Raw genomic sequence first — 18284 nt, forward strand, 5'->3', positions numbered from 1 at the left:
GTTTCGGTTGAAAAAAGTCATGGGTGAAGGAGTTATGACCCCCGACCTCCCTGGGGGGTGGGGGGACTTGGAGGGCAGGGGTCCTAGAAAATTTCTCTCGTCATTCTGAACAACTTTGTAGTACATTATTTTTCGATCTGACCAAATTTTGACATGGTGGGGTACTCCCCTGCCTCCCCTATTTCGATTGGGCCCCCCTTATTTTCACAAATTTATTTTTTCGGCACATTATACCGATCCATATAGGTGAAATTGAAAACTTTTATTAACACTTCGATACCTTTACTGGTCAGCAAAGAATTTATTTCATCGACTAGATAATTTTGGATATCATCAGATACAATAATAAATAAATTAACTGGGATGCTGAATATAAATGGTATCAGAATAAAATTGGGTCATTTTCAATTGGTCATAATATTGACATATGGTGACATATAATCAGAAAAGGTCTGTTGGTATGTTTAATCTTATGTATGGTAAAATAACAATGTTGTGTCAAAAGTAGTAAAAAGATTTCGACTAGACGTTTGACTATACGTCAATATTTGTTTAGATAAGAGTCGAATTTAGATGAACTGAATTTAAAATAAAAATATTTTTGTTTTTAATCAAATATTTATTAAGACATTCGTAAGAAATAATGATCTCAACCAAATGGAATTATGATCTTTGCAAATGAGTCGTTTAATTTTTAAAATGATATGATTTTCAAAATCTAAAAATCATCAGTTTTTTTCATTTTGTTCGTCTATTATCTGTTCTGTTGATGAATGATTATCACGCTTGAGTTTTTCTTCTACCTCTTTCGGTGTTATACGTGGACTTAGGAAGTATAGCATTTTTGCAATTTTTTCTATAAAAAGTCATAGTTAAACAACATTTATAGTGAAGTTAATTTCAATGTTATAATAAATACTCAACAAAAGGAATCGTACATACCTGGTGTCTTTGGATCAGACATATTCTAGAATATACGAATAATAACAGAAGTCTAATTAATAAGACACCAAAAAAAAATCGGTCAAAAATAGATCTGAGAGAGTGATAAGCGAAATTTTGGAACTATTCGTTCATAAGTGGAGCAAACTAAAACTCACCGTTTTTGCTTTGTATTTCACCAAAATAACTTGTAATATTAATTGAAAATTGGTAATTCTTTTCTTCAATTGTTTGATTGGTTCATTAATTTGATCAGACAATCTATGTTTACCAACGAAATTTAAAGTATTTGCCAAGCTCTTTAAGGACAATCAAATAATGAACCATTGAATAAAGAAAACCACTAATTGACTGATTGATAATCGTCGATGTTTTGCAAAGTTTGTCTGTATCCAATGAAATGTATCAAGTTAAGTGAAATCAGAGAATATTCTGTATATATATCTCAATTGCTAGTTGTTTATAAACGAATATTTTTATAAACACTTGACTGTCTGTGCCAGTTAATTTTTAAAAAAATATTTTGATATACGAATTGATTTATTTTCGTTTGTTGTTTGGATAATGCATGTGATGTTTGCATGTAATGAAAACTAATTCGATAATTCTGAGTCAGAGGGAAGTTAATAACAGACACTTGAAAAGCCCTTCATTTGATTTTCAATTATGTTTTTATTATTTATATATGCATAATAATTCCATACAGTTACAAACTGTCTTATTCTAAACACAGAAAGTGGATACAATTATGCTCCAGTTCTGTAAAAAGTATTCTGAAAACGCATTTAATACGTTTCAACAATTCCGTTTATATAATGAATAACAAAAAAAAATATAAGTAAAAAAAGAAAAGAATTTATTTATTGCCAAAAAAACGTTGTTTTTAACTATTTACAAACATTGAATGAACGGACGGCGACAATTTTGGTCACAATAATTGACAAATAATAAATTAACATGAAATTTATTTTCGTTGCTGAATATATATTAAGAGTAAAATTGAAAATTTAATATTAAATGGCATCAGTATAAAATTGTGACATTCTTTTTTTCAAATCAGTAAATAATAATAACATGTAATCAGTATGGTTGGACTGCTGCCAACCCTACTCTACCGCTATTACGTGGCATCGGGTCACGCATTGGATTTCCACGTGACGGCGGTTCGGCATAACTGTGTCGGTATCCTTTGGCCAAATTGCCAAGTGATTTCGATGGGGCCATTCGTGTTGCCGAATTTTTTTCATAATGTTCACGTTCGCGCGGAATGATTCGAACATTTGGTGGTGAATTTCTGCCGAATTCCTCATCTGAGCTCCAATCAACCGAAACTGAATTTTGACGAGGTGGATAATGTTTGGGTGGTGGTGGTGGTGGTGGAATCATATCAAAATCAGGTCGTGGCATCGGTACCATTCGTCTTGAATGTTTTGATTTCTCGATTGGATGTGCTCGATCGATGTCTTGACGGTCTTGACGATACCGATCCATTTGTCTAAAATTTTCATTTGAATGATGGTACCGTTCCTTTGGTCCATCATGAATTTCGGGCGAAATACGTTTCATATCTCTGTAACGTTGTCGATTGCCACTGTGCTCATTTGGTTCATATACTCCACGATATTTTGATGGATATGAATGTGGTGCAAAATCTTTTTCACAATCACTCGTGCATTCATTGTCGTATTCGTTATCTCGGTATTCACTATCATCATATGACTTGTATCGCATTACCGGCGACTTGATACATTCAGTTTTCTCACGATACGGCATAATTTCTGGCTCTTTGTATGGATTTCGTTTTTCAAAATCATCATCAAAGCCGGGTGCTGGCATTTTCCCTTTGTAACGATACTTTTTGTTATCAATCGTACGCTCGTCCATATCGTAATACGGTTTCGTCGATTTTATCGCTTCATTTCGATGTAAACTTTTTATTTCGTTACGATTTGAATTCTCTTTTGGACGAAATCCATCGTCATAATATTCACGAGTATTTTGTTGTTTTTTCATCAGCGATTGATGATACTTTTGTTTATCCGTTAAATTTTCACTGTATTCATGTTTAGCATCGTCTTCAAAACTGTCGCGACTTTTACGTAGTCGTTCGCTTGAATTATTGTATCCACCTTTTGATTCATGATATCGATAACGATGCTCTTCTTCGGGTTCGTCTACATCTTTTGTTGGTGCACTTTTTGTTCGTTGAACATGTTTTGAATTGGAATTGGTGTGAACCAATTTTTTCTTATCAATACTACGATCATAATGAACGCTATCGTTTTTGAAAAATCGCTCGTCATTGCTAAACTGTTGATCGGCATCATTGTCTTTCTCATCCGAATATCTTTCGCTCAAAATTTGCTTGAAATGTGCGTCCAAATTTCGTGGTCGAACCAATTTCGGTTTGATTTCTTCTTCTTTTGGCGGTGAATCGGTCGTATCATTGTCACTATCGCCAAATTCTCTGGAACTCTTGCTGGCTGGAATAATATAGGCTGGCTTTTGCAATGGATACAAATAAGATGGTGGCTTTTCGGAGCGTTGCACCGGAACAACAGGCTTTTTCTCAATCTTTGAACGATGCAATGATGAAGCGTTCACCTTCGACTCTGAGTCGCGTTTCTTCAACATCCAGTCATCATCTATTGGACACAAAATAAAACATTGGTCAATTTTCCAATTAAAAATATAAGAGATAAAAAACTATTCGCTAGCTCGAAAGTGACTTACCCGAAGAGCTTTGGCCCTCTTGTCGTTCGGGACTGGGTGCCAAGTCTGACCCAATGCCAGATGAACCACGCGATGAAACGCCATGCTTTTTTGATGCTTCATTATTTGTTGTTGCGCCAACAATTAGCTTATTACGACAGCGACGTAATTCAATTGCGGCTAAATTGCCTTTTGAACGATGCATAGTATCATAATCTCTTGGTGGCAATAATAATGGTGGACCATTTCCGTTTAATTTTGCACGTAATTCAGCCGCAAGCGAATCGAAAATGGACGGTTGAGTTGGCGATAAATCGACCGATGTACGTTCTTCACTGCCTTCGTCCGATTCGCGTGTACTTGTGCCCGTATCGCTGCCCAATGACGAATCAAATCGTTTGCCACTCACATTTAATGGTGGTGGCGGTGCTGCTTGCCTCTCGTCCGATCGATGATGTGAAGAACGTTTAACTTCTTTAGCTACATGCTTTGACTGCGATGGCACAGGTGGAAGAGAATTTCGAGCAGTCGGCGAATTACTTGATAATCCCAATCTTCAATAAACCACAAAGAAGAAAACAATCGAATTATGAATTCTGAAATCTGAACATTTACATCACAGATACAAAGCGCATACCTTGTTTCTAATTCAGCAAAACGTTTTTGATTTTCCGGTCGATTGATGAGCACTTGCAATTGCTGATTCAAAGCTTGCGCAGTAGACTCTGAATCGCATCGATATGCATGAATGTGCAATGGACATTTTGTAATTGGATTATATAGCAATAAAATGCATGCCACTATGTCATCTGAAAAGAAATAACAAAAGTCTTCGTAATTTCGATATAATTGTGGTTTCGGTCTTCGTTTCATTTCCTTAAGTTGATGCAAATGCCCAATGACCGAATAATGATTGGATCATGTTTACTTACCTGTTTGAATCGAACACGTTATTGCACTGTGCGTAATGAAATGTTTCGATGTACCCTGAAAAGACACCGTAATTTATGACAACATTAATATTATTCGCCTGATCTTGTTCAATAAACTAAATGGGACGGGAAGTGATAAAATGTTTTTTTTCTTAAATGCATCGAAATCAGTAGAAATTACCTGCACAATTTTCATGCCTTTGTGCGATACTTGAAGTGTTACTTTGATTGGATCGATTTCTTGTGATCGATCCACGATGTACGGTATGGCTGATAAGAGAATTCGAGAACCGCGCAATGCCCGCGATTCTTCAGCTCCCATGAAGAATACATAATAGGACGCTTTTTGAACGTCTTTGCGCAAAAGTAAGGCCATTTTTTCTTTTCTATTGCTTCAATTCGGCTGCGTGTATAATTTCGATTCACCAACTTGAATCGTATACACAAATTTCCTCAATTGCTGCAATTTTTTCTTATTTTTAATCTCTCTTTATTTTCTCTTCTTATTTTCAGCTACGACTGTTGCTGGTGGTACACGCGTTACGCGTCAGATTCAAAATTCAAACTAACTCAGCACAGTAATTCGATTCGCTTGGCATAACTAAAGCGAGAATGAAAAAAAGAAAGAAATTTTAATGTTAATTTGTTTATATTTTATTAACTGTATATGTCTAGTATGTAGAAAAGAGAAATAAAAAAAAAACAAGAATTCTAATTTCGGAGAATGTCGGAAGCAAATGACGATTATTTGCAGTGATTTGCAATGTATAATAATTCATTCATGGCTGAGCTTGATCTTGAGAAATGTGAATTGAATCGTGCGAAACTTTTTCGATTTTTATGTGAATTACCATTTCGACGTGTATTGAAATTAAGAGAGTGGATTCGACTACATGGTTGTCTACGACAAAGAGAAATGCCGGAGAAATTCTGAAATTATATTAAAGTTTACAGTAAAATATTTTGTGCACGGAAACGTAGCGGAGTTTGAAATTGTTGTTGTTTATTTTTCATTCAATTCATTTGAAAAGATGATGACTTCTCACGTTAATGATGTAAAATGAAAATGTTGATTTCATAAAATAGCTTTACACACACAAAACAAAATATCACAATGTTGTTGATGCAACCGCATTGAGAGCATATAACACAGCGATTGCGTTTATCGTGTTTATTGTTCCATTGTGGCTTGATTATGCCGATAACAAGTCGCTTCTATTCGTCTCAATGCATACACACAATTTTCGATGAATACACCAGCCAAATATAAACAGATAATGCTGCCAAACAATAAACGCTTATAAATAATGTCAAGCTTTGAATTTATTTGGAAAACAAAAAACACAAAGATATTCAACCCAATTCCAAAATGAAGATAGAAAAGACAAAATGAAACGCAAAAATGATTTTATAGTAGCACAATAAATTCGCTAATGACCGGGCCTATCCAATGGAATCGCTTTTGCATTCTGATGAAGAGGAAATGTGATTGTCTTGTTAATAAGCGGTCAAAATCTGGTTAGACCTCACAATAACTGACGCAAGCAAAACGATTTGCTTTGTGTGTGTGGTGATACAGCTCACCAGAGTAGACTGTAGACTCATTATTTTCGTGAACAGGCAAATGTCAAGGCAACATTGAGCGGTCATTTTCAATGGTCGAATAAATATTAAAATTATCAGAATTAAGGCTTCACGATTCACCAGCGTTTGGAGCAATCACAAGCACTGCGCCATTTATGAGATCTCAATGCTATTTTGTCAGTTGCTAAAAAAACAAAAACAATTTATAATTTCCTGTTTGTATACACTTGTATGTACGGAATGTAGCTTCTTCATTTATATGTGCTTGGAATCTTTCTTATGAAAATATCAAGCGCTGAATGCAATGACTTATTGTCTCTCTCGTTCGAATCTCAACGTGTTTGCAAAACAATTTGCGCAGGTGAAACGTTTACTTTCGTATCATTTATTTATGGCATTGTGTTTTTCTGTGTCTGAAGGAGATAAAGAAATGCGCACAAAAATATTATATTTTTTTCTTCTTCATATGTTTGCTATTGAAATGGTTTATGTTGGGAAAACATGTGGTGTTTGTTGTTGTTTTGTGAATGATGGCGCGGATTGCCTCTTGTGATCTGGCACGCGTGTACTTGCCATTGTACCTCGCCACATACACACAACCACATAAATTTGATTTAATTAATTAATGAATTGCTGATGAATCATTAAATTAGCATCATTATTGTCGAATTTTGTGAGATATAGAGAAAAGATGTTTGGATTGGCACATAATTTTTTTTCCGAATATTTTTGAGTGTCTATAGACTATAGCTAGTATATTGAATAACCCGTATAAAAGAAACAGTATCACTTTATAATCGAAAGTGAAATGAAGGTACACATATACAAAAGAGACATCAATCAAATGGATAATATTTAAATGCAGCAACGAAGAGAAAAAAAGGCGCTCAAATTGAAAGCAATTTGTGTAAATGACTCACGGACCAGAGATAGAGAGATTCGCATTTTAAACAACATGCAAAATGTGGTAAAAGTTTCATCAATTTCTAAGAATTGTATCTTCGTTCGGTTCAGTGCTTACCAATTGAAACGAGATGGAAAATTAATTAATAAGCCATAATATATGTATGTTCACTCGTTTATAACAAAAGCATTTAAAAGTAAAAAAAATTAATAATAATGTAATAATGACCGAATGATGTACCGAATTGCCACATATTTTTTTATATTCATTTTGAACAAGTAAATGTTGTTGTACAAAGTCAATTTGTATCGATCTTTTCACGCTCACACATAGGTACGCACGCACGTAGAGGTTATTGTGTGTACGAATTTGCGAGAGAGTCTAACCTTTTTTTTATATTGTTATATAGTTAAACACTAGAGAAAGAAAAATGATCAATGCAAACGATTGATGGCTGTCATATGAAAATCAATGATGATGGTAATTTGCATGATAGATTTTAAAAACGGCACGACGTCAACATCGCTCAAAAGAGAAAATCACCATTCTATTGGTGTATCGAATGCAAAACAAAAAAAAACGTTCAAATACACACCATTTTTTTCTTCTGTTAAATTAATCGATATGTGACTTTTGAAAACGTTCAACGTCCAATGATTACGATGATGATGGTGATGTGTGTGCTTGTGCATAAAAATCGGTGCCGTGTAAAATGCTTTTGCAGCGCGAAAACTAGGCGAATCAATAACATGCGGCAGAGAAGAGTGAAAGAGAAAATACCATTAAAGCTGAATATATGTACGTTCTTGGTTGACCGACATGATGGTCATCATCGCAGCGTTTCTTTTTCACTCTTTGATTTCGTTGCTAGCCATTGTGTTTCTTCTTTTGCCATTCATGTGTGTGTGTATTTTACTTTTTACCTTTTCAAATAAACGCAGACATGCGAACTAGTTTCATTTGCTCTTCTTTTGTTGTCTTCGTTTTTTATTATATATATTTTTCATTTTTGAATGGTGAGCGATTTTTCGGTGTGCGGTGATATTCTGCACGAAAGTCGCGTTACATTAATGCAAGCATTTAAAAGTGCACCTTGCCAGAGCTTCGAAATGCGAACACATGCACCACGAATATGACCCATTGTGTGTGTGCACAGACTGAATGGAAATGGTAAACATGATGTCAGGCCAGAAAAACCAGATTTTATAATTTGGTGAAAATCGAAATCAGAAGGAAAAAAAGACACAAAAGAAGAAGAAGAAGAAGGGAAATTCCAGAGAATTATAAAGGTGACTAGTGACCGGTGACCGACAAAAAAGTATACACATTGTAATTAACATTATATGTTGGGGCGGGTGCTAAGTTGTAACTTGCACACGTCTTTGTGCACAAGTGATCGAATAAAAAAAACAACAACACACAATCAATGGACTTTCCCGCACAAATCACAATCATAATAAACGAATAATTGAAGTAGAGGCCGTTAAATGTTTCGATGTATGTGCAGTAGTGTGCTCAACTCATAGTTTCTAATTTCTTTTTCAGCTGTTTCATCATATGCCGCGCTTACGCGAACAAACGAAATGAAATAGAAAACGATTTGACCGCTCGGTTCATCGAAATAATTTTTTTTTTATTTTTCATGTCAACTTTTAATTGCCTGGTTTTCAGCTCTTTAACTCATTACAACCAATAATGAGATCCATCTAGGTGCTATTAGGTGAAAATAATTGATAAAATGTATATATGTGGCTTCCACGAAATCCACTTATGTCGTCAATCAACAAGGTTAAGATTAGGTTATGCGGTTTTTTTGATTATAAACATTTTCTATTTTGTTTTTGTTTTTTCTTTTCTACATAAGCGGGTGAAAACGTGCAATAAAAAATAGAAATGAAAACGGATCTCTACTTTATGTGGTGATGGTCTGACATCATGATGTCTTTCTCACTGAATGTCAACGCGAAGCGGCAACAGCAGCAACAGTTATAATAACAATAATTGGGTAGCAAGCGGTTTGTCTGTCTGTTTAACCGAATTGAGCAAGAAAGTCGAAATGATCGAAATCAGATGAGAACGTTTTCTCTCCAACAACAACAACATCATCATCGGCAGCAGCAACATAAAAAAAACGAGATGAAAAATGGCAAAGGCCATGAAATCGAAACCGTGCACAACCGAACGCTATGAGAAAATCAAATTTTCATTCATTTTTATCGGCAAGTGTCACGATTGTTTCGACATCATTCGCCACAATTTGCATTGCTTCAAGCAAAAGAAATTGCAATAATCCGCAGATATTTTTCCTTCAACATCGTTCGTTCGTTCAGTAATAATAATCCAGGTCAAATGGAAAAGCATCGAATGTGCTTTTGTCGAGAGCGCATGCACATCCCGAACAGATAGGAAAAATGGTTAAAAAAATAGCAAATAGCAGGTTTCAGCGAATGCAGCAAAATAAATGGGCATCGCGTTTCGGTTGTATCGGCACTGAAAGCGCAATTAACTTTAACGTGCCGCTTTATGCACACACAAAACAAACCCTAATAAATTGATTGATTTAGTTTTTGCTCTCGCGAACACACACTCACAATGCATTGAATCGTTTTATTTGTACATCATGTTCTTCGCGTTGTTCGCCAAATAAGAAAATCAGTCGTGTTTCTGTGTTATGAAACCGATGAATATTGATCTCACTTTCACTTTAGTTTTCAGTTCATACAATTTATTCGAACTCAATACGTATTGATCGCCATCGTCGTCGCTTTCGTCGCTGTTATTGTCGTCGTCATTTTTGATGTATCGCTTAATAAAAAAAATTATTTTCTCATTTTAAGCCTATATCATATACCATTCCAATTGGAATCCGCTCACTTATTTACGCGTGTTTACATCTTTATATCGGCCGACATGCAAAAAAAGACCTACTGATTGAAAACGATTCGGATTATAAATGAAAATAAAAACTAGCTAGATGTTAATCGCGACACTAATAGAAATTCCGATAAACAAATTTTTGCAGAAAGTATTTTTTTTTCTTTTCTCTTGTTGGCGTAAATATGAATGCGAATTAAAGTGAAAACCGCTAAAAATATGCGCGACAAAAACTATGCATGCCAAGCGGCGTTCGTGAGCGAATTTTGTCAAGAAATTGATTTTTTTATCGACTTAAACCGCATAAACTTTCCGATTTCATGGCTAATTGTACAGTTTTTTTTCTCAGTTCTTCTCTGTCGCTCTTCACAATTTTCTTTTCAATATTCGTGTTTTTGTTTCGTTCGTGTGTTTCGATCGGTTCCATGAACCTTTCGAGAATGATTTTGAACTGTGATACGTATATCATGTTTCCAATAACATTCACATACCTGTACATACACACCCAAAAAGAAAAAAAAAACGAAACAATCGTCAATAATTCAAAATGTGTGTACAATAGCTATTAGCACTCTTGTTCGTTCGAATTGGTGATCGTTGCCTTTTCAAAACAAACAAACCCGTCAACGAATCACACATGTGTAAATATCATTTGAATTGAGGTTATCAGGTAAGTAGTTTACATATTTTAAGTACACGTTTCCTCACAAGCTCAAATAATAAGTATCAGCATTGTATTTTCGTAGCTGGTTTTCTTTCTTCAATAATTTTTTTTTCGCTTTGTTCGCTCTATGCACAATGTCTCTTTCTCTAACGAGTCCGATTGGTTTGTGTACAGGAAAAGGCAATGGAAAAAAAACCATGCAGAGAAAAGAAAAATAAGCAGCATTTTCTATCTGGTGTATCGTCTTCATTTCTGTGTTTTCAATCTACACACAAGATTCACTATTTAGCTAGTCACAGTCACAGAGCACATCACATTCCATGACACACTACATATGGTATGAACACCATAGCCAGAGCAACGTGTACGTGTATGTGTGTGCATATGTATGAAATTGGTTGGCCGTATCGTGTACAACGAGGACGCAAAATTCGCTGGAATGGTAAGAGCGTTGCAATCGAATCGTATTTACGTACTTGATATGCACACACACACACCGGGCGGGCATGCAACAGGCAAACACCGAAAAAGAGAAATGCGCTAAAAATTACTACTGCTACTGCTTATTTTTCTCTTTTATTTACATTTTACAACTTTTTAGTTTTTATTAAATGCATGTTCATGAAAGCAACAGCACCGGTGTATGGTGCACCACTTGTGAAACGGTGATACGTTTTGATTGCATATTTAATCGCAGCATGCCACAAAAATTGTACACACATAGATAGAAATCTTTTGAATCGTTTCACTACCGTGCTATCTGAATGCATATTATGCAGATTTTATGAGCTGAGGTTTATTTTCAACGGCAATAGACAGAAGAAGAAAAAAAAATCATCATTATAATCGCGCCGATAAAGCGATGAAATTCATTAGACTTAGGCGACGATCCCAACCCATCACAACGTTAAATGCGATGCCAATCTAATAATCCACGTTAAAGCAAGTGTAATGATAGGTGTTGATGTCGTTTCTAACATAAATCCACTCTTTTTTTTTCGCTGTCGTCATATTTATTTGCATTTTCGATCCGAATTCCGTGTTGCACTGTGGGCGCCGCCGCCGCGCTTTTCATACAACACAAAACATGAAAAAAAAAACCATTGCTTTTATGCCGATCGCTCAAGATAAACGCTTGCAATCATATGGAAAATAATGAAGGGAAATAAAAGCGAACCGGGTTTGTTACGCTTTATGTGCCGCTATCATTTCAATCCATTAATCTAGAAAATCTACGGTTGACATAAATTATGGCACATTCGCAGTTATACTTTGAAACCAGAAGAAATAAATAAAAAAAAGAGTGCATAACAAAAAAAACTGAAGCCAATCGAGTGAATGGATAAAAACTCGAACGAAACGATGACGGCAATTTTGATTGATATTAGCCAAATCCAACCACTTGCATGCGCACAAAACGAGTGCCAAATCGAAATGAGCATGTCGATTTGAGAAAAAAAAACGAGTCACAAAACATAAGTGGTTTTTCATGCTGATGGAGTCAATTTAATAACACAAAAAAATATATGTGTTGCAACAAGTGAATAGTTGTAGTCACACACAATACCATATTGATAAAATGCTTGAATCAAGTTCTGTTTGTCGTTTGATTTCTTTCGCTTCGAAAAAAAAACTCATTCAAATTGAGATAGAAAGGTAGCGTCAAAGCACAAAATTCATCAGATGCCACACAAAGAAAATGAGAACAAGAAGCACAGAGTGACAAAGACATTGCAGTGTGTGGCTGACGAGCATCAAATCTAGAGCTGATCTAGATGAATAACCGAACTTTTTTTGTATTTTGAGTTCATATGGTGACGCGACGCGTAGTTTTAATATTTGAAGACAATTACATTTACTGTTTACTTGATTTTTTGTGTGATTCTGTCGGTACGAGAAACGAGAAACTGGATGGTTTTCTAGTAGAAGACAAACCACACACGGGGCACATAAAAAGAAGTCGAAGCCATACAGAAGTGTGGAAGAAGAAGATGAAAAAAAATGATCTTACAGCCATATTCGTCCAATGTTCCATACATATTCCACACATGAGCACGCGAACTGGGGACTATATAAATATATCTGTCTTTATAACGGTTTTACTTAATTTTATCTTTCTTAATTTGTTTTTTTTTCTTTTCTAGTTGAAAACAGAAAAACATGTTAAGAAGAAAGGCATCAGCAGCAACAATATAAGAAGATGAAGAAGTATTAGCAGCTACAATAGTATCAAATAGAAGAGAAAAGACGCACATAAAATACAGTTTGAAATCGGTAAGTCATGAATATAAAAAAAACAGAAACATGAATTGCACATGTGAAATGTAATGTATGATATGTGTTGTTGAATGTACAGGTTGAAATCGATCTAAAATGAAATACATGCGCACAGTGTGATGTGTGTACTACACATAAAAGGAAGGTTCGCCGTTCAATTCAAATATAGAAATATTGCTCGCATAAACCGCACTCGGGCGAAAATCAGTCTTTTGACAGAATTTATATGCATGCACTCACGATTGTCGAGTTTCGAAAGAAAACTAGCTCGTTTCTATTTGTTGGCCGCCGCCGTTCACATTTAACACATGAAATTATACGTATCGAAATTTCATCAAATGAAATACAGATCATAATGAGCACTCTATTTACTTATACAATTTGGATAGAGATTAGCTGTTGTTGTTGGTGTTGTCATTTTTCGTGAGTTTAACGATATTAACGCAAACCATGGTTTAAAACTTTACTGAATACAATACGGTAGTTGCGTAGTTTTCAAACCAAGAATATAAATATGTGCAATTAAAGTGTGTGAACTCGTTTTTGTTTGTTTCGTCTTACGAAAAAAAAACCAAAACAAAAATAAACCATATCTTGACTGTTGCTTTATGCGCTTACGATTTGGTGTTCGCATGTGAGCGATTTTGCGCACAAATTTATTCCTTGGTTGTCGCAATTTAAGGCAAAATATTTTTGATTTGATGTGTGTGCGACTGTGCGTTCGAAAAAAAAAGAATTCATGAATTATGCTGCTGTTGGTTTTCATGTGGTATGTGAAGAACGGCGGTGGATTCGATAAATACCGTCGTCAATATGGCATTTTTGTGCACACGTTCGCTCACCAGAATACGTAAACATGTAATAAAAAGCAATTTATTACGTTGGCTGCACAGAGTTTTTTTCCTCTTCTTCTTCTTCTTCTTCTTTTCTGCAATAACATTTCATGTTCCATCGAATTCGACAATTTCTTGTTTCGTTTCGATTCATTTGAGAGAAAAATTATATGTACGTTGTTGAAATTCAAGTGAAGCCATTCGATTTTTCAGGCACATGCCTAATGTTTTATATAAAAAAAGAAATAATTCATATGTATATATGTAGTTTGATTCGTGCGAAGTGTTTACTCCCAATAAATTTCGACGTGAAAAAAGACAGTGTGCAAGCTTAAAATGTGATTCTGTCGCTTCGTCAGTCTACTCTTTGCAAGATCACGTTGGTATTTTCAAAATAAGATTTCGTAATTTGATTTACTTTGAATAAATTGCCGTTGGCGGAGACTTGAATTGCAAAATGTCGATTATTATTGTCGCTCGATTCTCTCTCTTCCTCTTGGCTCAACGCTGTCTGAGTTATTTATTTGCACAATATTTCGTCTATCGTTTGTGTACAATTTGCTTGCGGTGCAAACGAAATGAGAAAGACACAGCAGAGCAAAAACAATGTCGATTCGAAGTGATTCGAAGGCAAGCATAAATGTTATTAAAAATTATAGGTCTGTCATTCTTTCAAGGCGCTCACCAAATTAACTTGCACAGCTGGCCTATGGTGCTGGCGTCTGACAAGGATCACACTTGTTGATCCTTTACTTCGCAAAGGAAATCATTAAAACATATTTATATATAATTTAAAAACAAGCAAACGTAAATTAGTTTACGATCATGGACGGCATAATAAAACACGCAAAACCTTCGTTATCACACGTCGCATATTTTATGGCGAACGTGGAAGATTGTGGATCGCCATTCGTCGATCGAACGCAAAAATATATTTGACAAAATGTATCTGTATGTTAACTTGAAATGGTTCAGTGCACTTTGGAAACCATCACAATGCAACGTTGAGACGCAAGCGAGATCGAATCCACCAACCGCGCATTAAAATCTCATGCAAATCAGTTTGGCGTATCAAGCCACCAGAAAAGAGTCTTTTTATTTTCAATGGATGACGTGATGGTTTCTTGCGATCGCGAGATCACACCTATAAAAATCGAATAGGTGAAACAACAGTCATGCAACAAACAACAAATCAAGAGAAAATGTTTTTTTCTATTATCTCTCTATTTGAATTCTTCGGCTAAGTCTTCTTCTTCGTATTTATAAAACTCACTTATAAAATGTAGCCGCGAGACCAACGCCATTATTTGATGGCAATAGAAGTTGAGATGATGAAGAAAAAATATTATAACCGCGAGCACGTATGTATGTATGTTGAAAATAAATCATTAAAAATGCATACACACAGTCGCCCACCAAAATTGAATTAATATAACACACAGCAGTTAATCCCATTACAATGTACGTATGTATCCAAAACACTAATAATAATAGCGAATTAAACAGTAACAACAACAACAATAACAATATTCAAAAGAGTAAGAAAAATACCTGTTTCTCATTTTCAATGCTGTTGCGAGCAAATGAAGATTTTGGAAAACAGCGACCGAAACATACACACACATACATACCGATTAAGTATGTTAAGAGACCGAAATAAAAGTAATCGAAAAGAATTTAACAAAAGACGAAGCTGAGCTTATACTCTTTGGTATTCGACGAATGAAAAGTGTGCGTGTGTATGTATAATATGTTTAGTCGCTCAATATATTCTTCTTATGCGTATATGCTGTTGCGCAGTGTGCGCATATACAAATTTTAATCGCATAGACTTGCTTCAAAAATCTATTCCAATTCAGGTCGGATGATTGTATTCGTTGGTAGAATGGTTAGAACAAGGTGCCGCCGCACTTGTTTATTTCGCTTTGGAATTTTTTTTCTTCGTCTTTTCATTTCCAATAAAAAGCATATTGTATTAATTGTGATCATCGAAATTCAACATTTGTATGCAACGAATATCGTGGTATAAAATTGGTGGAAAATTACCATTTTCATTGTTTTGATCGATCAACATTACGGAATCGGTTGTCGTGATTTTAATTTTGTAACACACTCAAGAAATAACATTCTCTAGAATTAAAGTCATGTCAATTTAAACATTTCAAAAATTGGAGCAACAAACAATGTTGTGAATGGAGCGCATATTCTTAAGCTTGACATAAATCGAACCAACAAAATGAAAGTAACACATTGAAAAAGAAAAAGAATTTTTCTGACTTTCAAATCATTATTTGAAATTTGAATGGAGCACAATTTCAATAGATTTAAAACGGTTATGCTTAGTGACCTCAGACATTTGAATGTGAATTGACAAGAAAATTTCTATTAGAATAATCCGAAATATATTGCTTTTTTTCGAAATTTGATAAAGATTTTAAACGAATAAACACTGAAACGATAACAAGCGTTGAAGGAAAGCAAAATTTCAATTTTCAATCACAAAATCACTTCTCTTAAAAATCATTGGCAAAATAAAAACAGGAAATTTAAAAAAAAAACACATACACACACCAAAATTAGAATGGTGTGATATGGAAATGATGTTCACCTTTTTTGCGTACTCGTTCTGTCCAAATCTCGTTAAAGTTGTTCTTCAATACAAAAACTGTGAGCTGCAAGAGTATTCCAAAATTAATTTTTCGATATTGGTTATGGTCATGTTTTTTGCTTGATATTTCGTTTCGCTCATTGATTGCGACAATATAAGAAAAATGTATTGTTCAGTGTTTGTTTTTAGGCGATTTTATGATTGATTTCCAATCACTGTTTCAAATAGAATTCGATTGGGATTTGTTGCGCGCACGCACACATCACACACACACACATATATACACCATAAAAAACACATTGAATTTATTGCCGATACCGTTGACCAAAGAACGGAAGCAAATGAAATTTTCTAATATAACTCTTGTCTCTTCTCTGTGTTTTTCGTAAATTTTTCTCTTCTGTCTTTCGTTCTATCTTTGTATTTGCTTCTCGTCTACACAATAAAATTCACTAAACAACGCAATAATAAATGGCGCACATCGAACAATTTTCTATTGCGAATCATAAACGAACTCTCTCGTTTGGCCGCGAACAACGCACAAAATAAGAAAACGAATAACAAAAATAACAGCAACAACGACTCAAACCAAATGAGAAAAAGAAAACAAGAAAAATATATATATATAAAAAGAATCTTAGAATCCACACACCAATCGATTGGAATGCTGTTACTACCGCTGTGCGACTATATCGATGTAGAAACGTTAAACTTTAACGTCTTCAGCTCGATTATTTTGAATAAGGAAAGAAACACACATCAACACACAAGAAAAAAGATCAAAAAGATTAAGTCGAAACACTCGAACGATCGCCAATTTGAATCTACATGGCGTTCACCTCAGACGTTCAACGATGACTGACTCGCACGGTTATTTCTTAAGCTTATTTTCGCTCACAATCGACCCATTGGAATGCTTACAGCACCAACACAATCAAACGAAGTGCACATACGTTGTATATATGGTGTATGATCACAAGACGGTGTGTATATTAAGTGGCAGCGATAGCAAAGAAAAAAAGAGAAAAAAAAAACACAATCACCAAATGCTCTGAAATATCTAGTTTCTGTTGAGATCGCAGCCCGTCATCCAATGTATCGGTGTTGAACGTTCTGTTTTCATGTAGAAACCATTTGGTTAAGCATTCGCGCAATGGCAATTGCGAAATATATACAGATACACATGCACACACATTTCTTAAGACATTTTTGCTTGCGTTTTGATCGTCTCTCGGAAGAAACGTTCATTCTCTCTTGTAAACATCCGCTTACACCAATTTTTTGCTATTGCTTTCCTTTCATACAGTAAGACCTCGTAGCATCGATAAACCTTGATTGTAATTCACGACAATTTCATCAATAAAAAACCATCTAATCATTTAAATTGCATAAAATCCGTTTTTCTTCAGACATAAACATTTAACGACAAGGTTAATGTGTGTGATATGTCCGAATGAATATCATGTGACTGCACCGTTGTTGTTCGCATGGAAAACGCATTCTCTTCCATTCTTATTTTTAAGCCTATTACTATAATACATTCTTTCTTCATTATGTTCGATGTGTTCACATTGCAATGATGAAGATAAATTCTATTGTTGATGTGTGCGTTTCGGTAGCGAACGAACGCAGACCGCTCTAGATTTGTTACGGTAAACTGTCATTTGACCAAAACACATGAAATTGTTTTTCTTCTTTATTCGGCATTAGGCTTCGAGTAGAAGAAGATGATTTTATGTGGGGGGAAAAAGATGAGAATCATAGTGTATATTGTCTTTCAAACTGCCATTGCTGCCAACATTGAAAATTCTTTGAATTGCTGCTTGTTCGTTTGTGTGATTCGTTGTACATTTTTCTGCTGCGCGCAAATTGTTTGTTTCATTGTTTTCCGTACAACGTAGCGTAATTAATTATGTGCGACCAAGGAAATACGTTAAACTGCACCATTTTCTAT

At 35.0% G+C, this 18284-nt stretch overlaps 1 protein-coding gene and 1 long non-coding RNA gene across 3 annotated transcripts; both read right to left on the bottom strand.

Moving 5' to 3' along the window:
* Nucleotides 1-688: 688 nt before the first annotated feature.
* On the bottom strand, nucleotides 689-1218 carry LOC116339745. Its single transcript, XR_004201019.1, has 3 exons — nucleotides 1101-1218; nucleotides 943-967; nucleotides 689-856 (listed from the first exon to the last, which is right to left on the bottom strand). It is a non-coding gene; the product is annotated as an uncharacterized LOC116339745 (long non-coding RNA).
* Nucleotides 1219-1760: 542 nt separating this feature from the next.
* Nucleotides 1761-17171, bottom strand: LOC116339744 (protein IWS1 homolog). 2 transcript variants are annotated; one of them, XM_031765777.1, is made up of 7 exons: nucleotides 16983-17171; nucleotides 16331-16394; nucleotides 4768-5187; nucleotides 4587-4641; nucleotides 4292-4463; nucleotides 3676-4208; nucleotides 1761-3587 (listed from the first exon to the last, which is right to left on the bottom strand). In XM_031765777.1, exons 3-7 carry the CDS (start codon nucleotides 4960-4962, stop codon nucleotides 2023-2025), a joined length of 2520 nt encoding a protein of 839 aa, XP_031621637.1. In that variant the 5' UTR covers nucleotides 4963-5187; nucleotides 16331-16394; nucleotides 16983-17171; the 3' UTR covers nucleotides 1761-2022. The 2 variants fall into 2 exon arrangements, with proteins under 2 accessions (XP_031621637.1, XP_031621638.1); XM_031765778.1 differs by lacking the exon at nucleotides 16331-16394.
* Between the last annotated feature and the right edge of the window lie 1113 nt (nucleotides 17172-18284).

This window comes from Contarinia nasturtii, unplaced genomic scaffold (genome assembly GCF_009176525.2).
Source record: "Contarinia nasturtii isolate CC-2019 unplaced genomic scaffold, AAFC_CNas_1.1 Cnas_scaffold_533, whole genome shotgun sequence".
NCBI classification, from domain to species: domain Eukaryota; kingdom Metazoa; phylum Arthropoda; class Insecta; order Diptera; family Cecidomyiidae; genus Contarinia; species Contarinia nasturtii.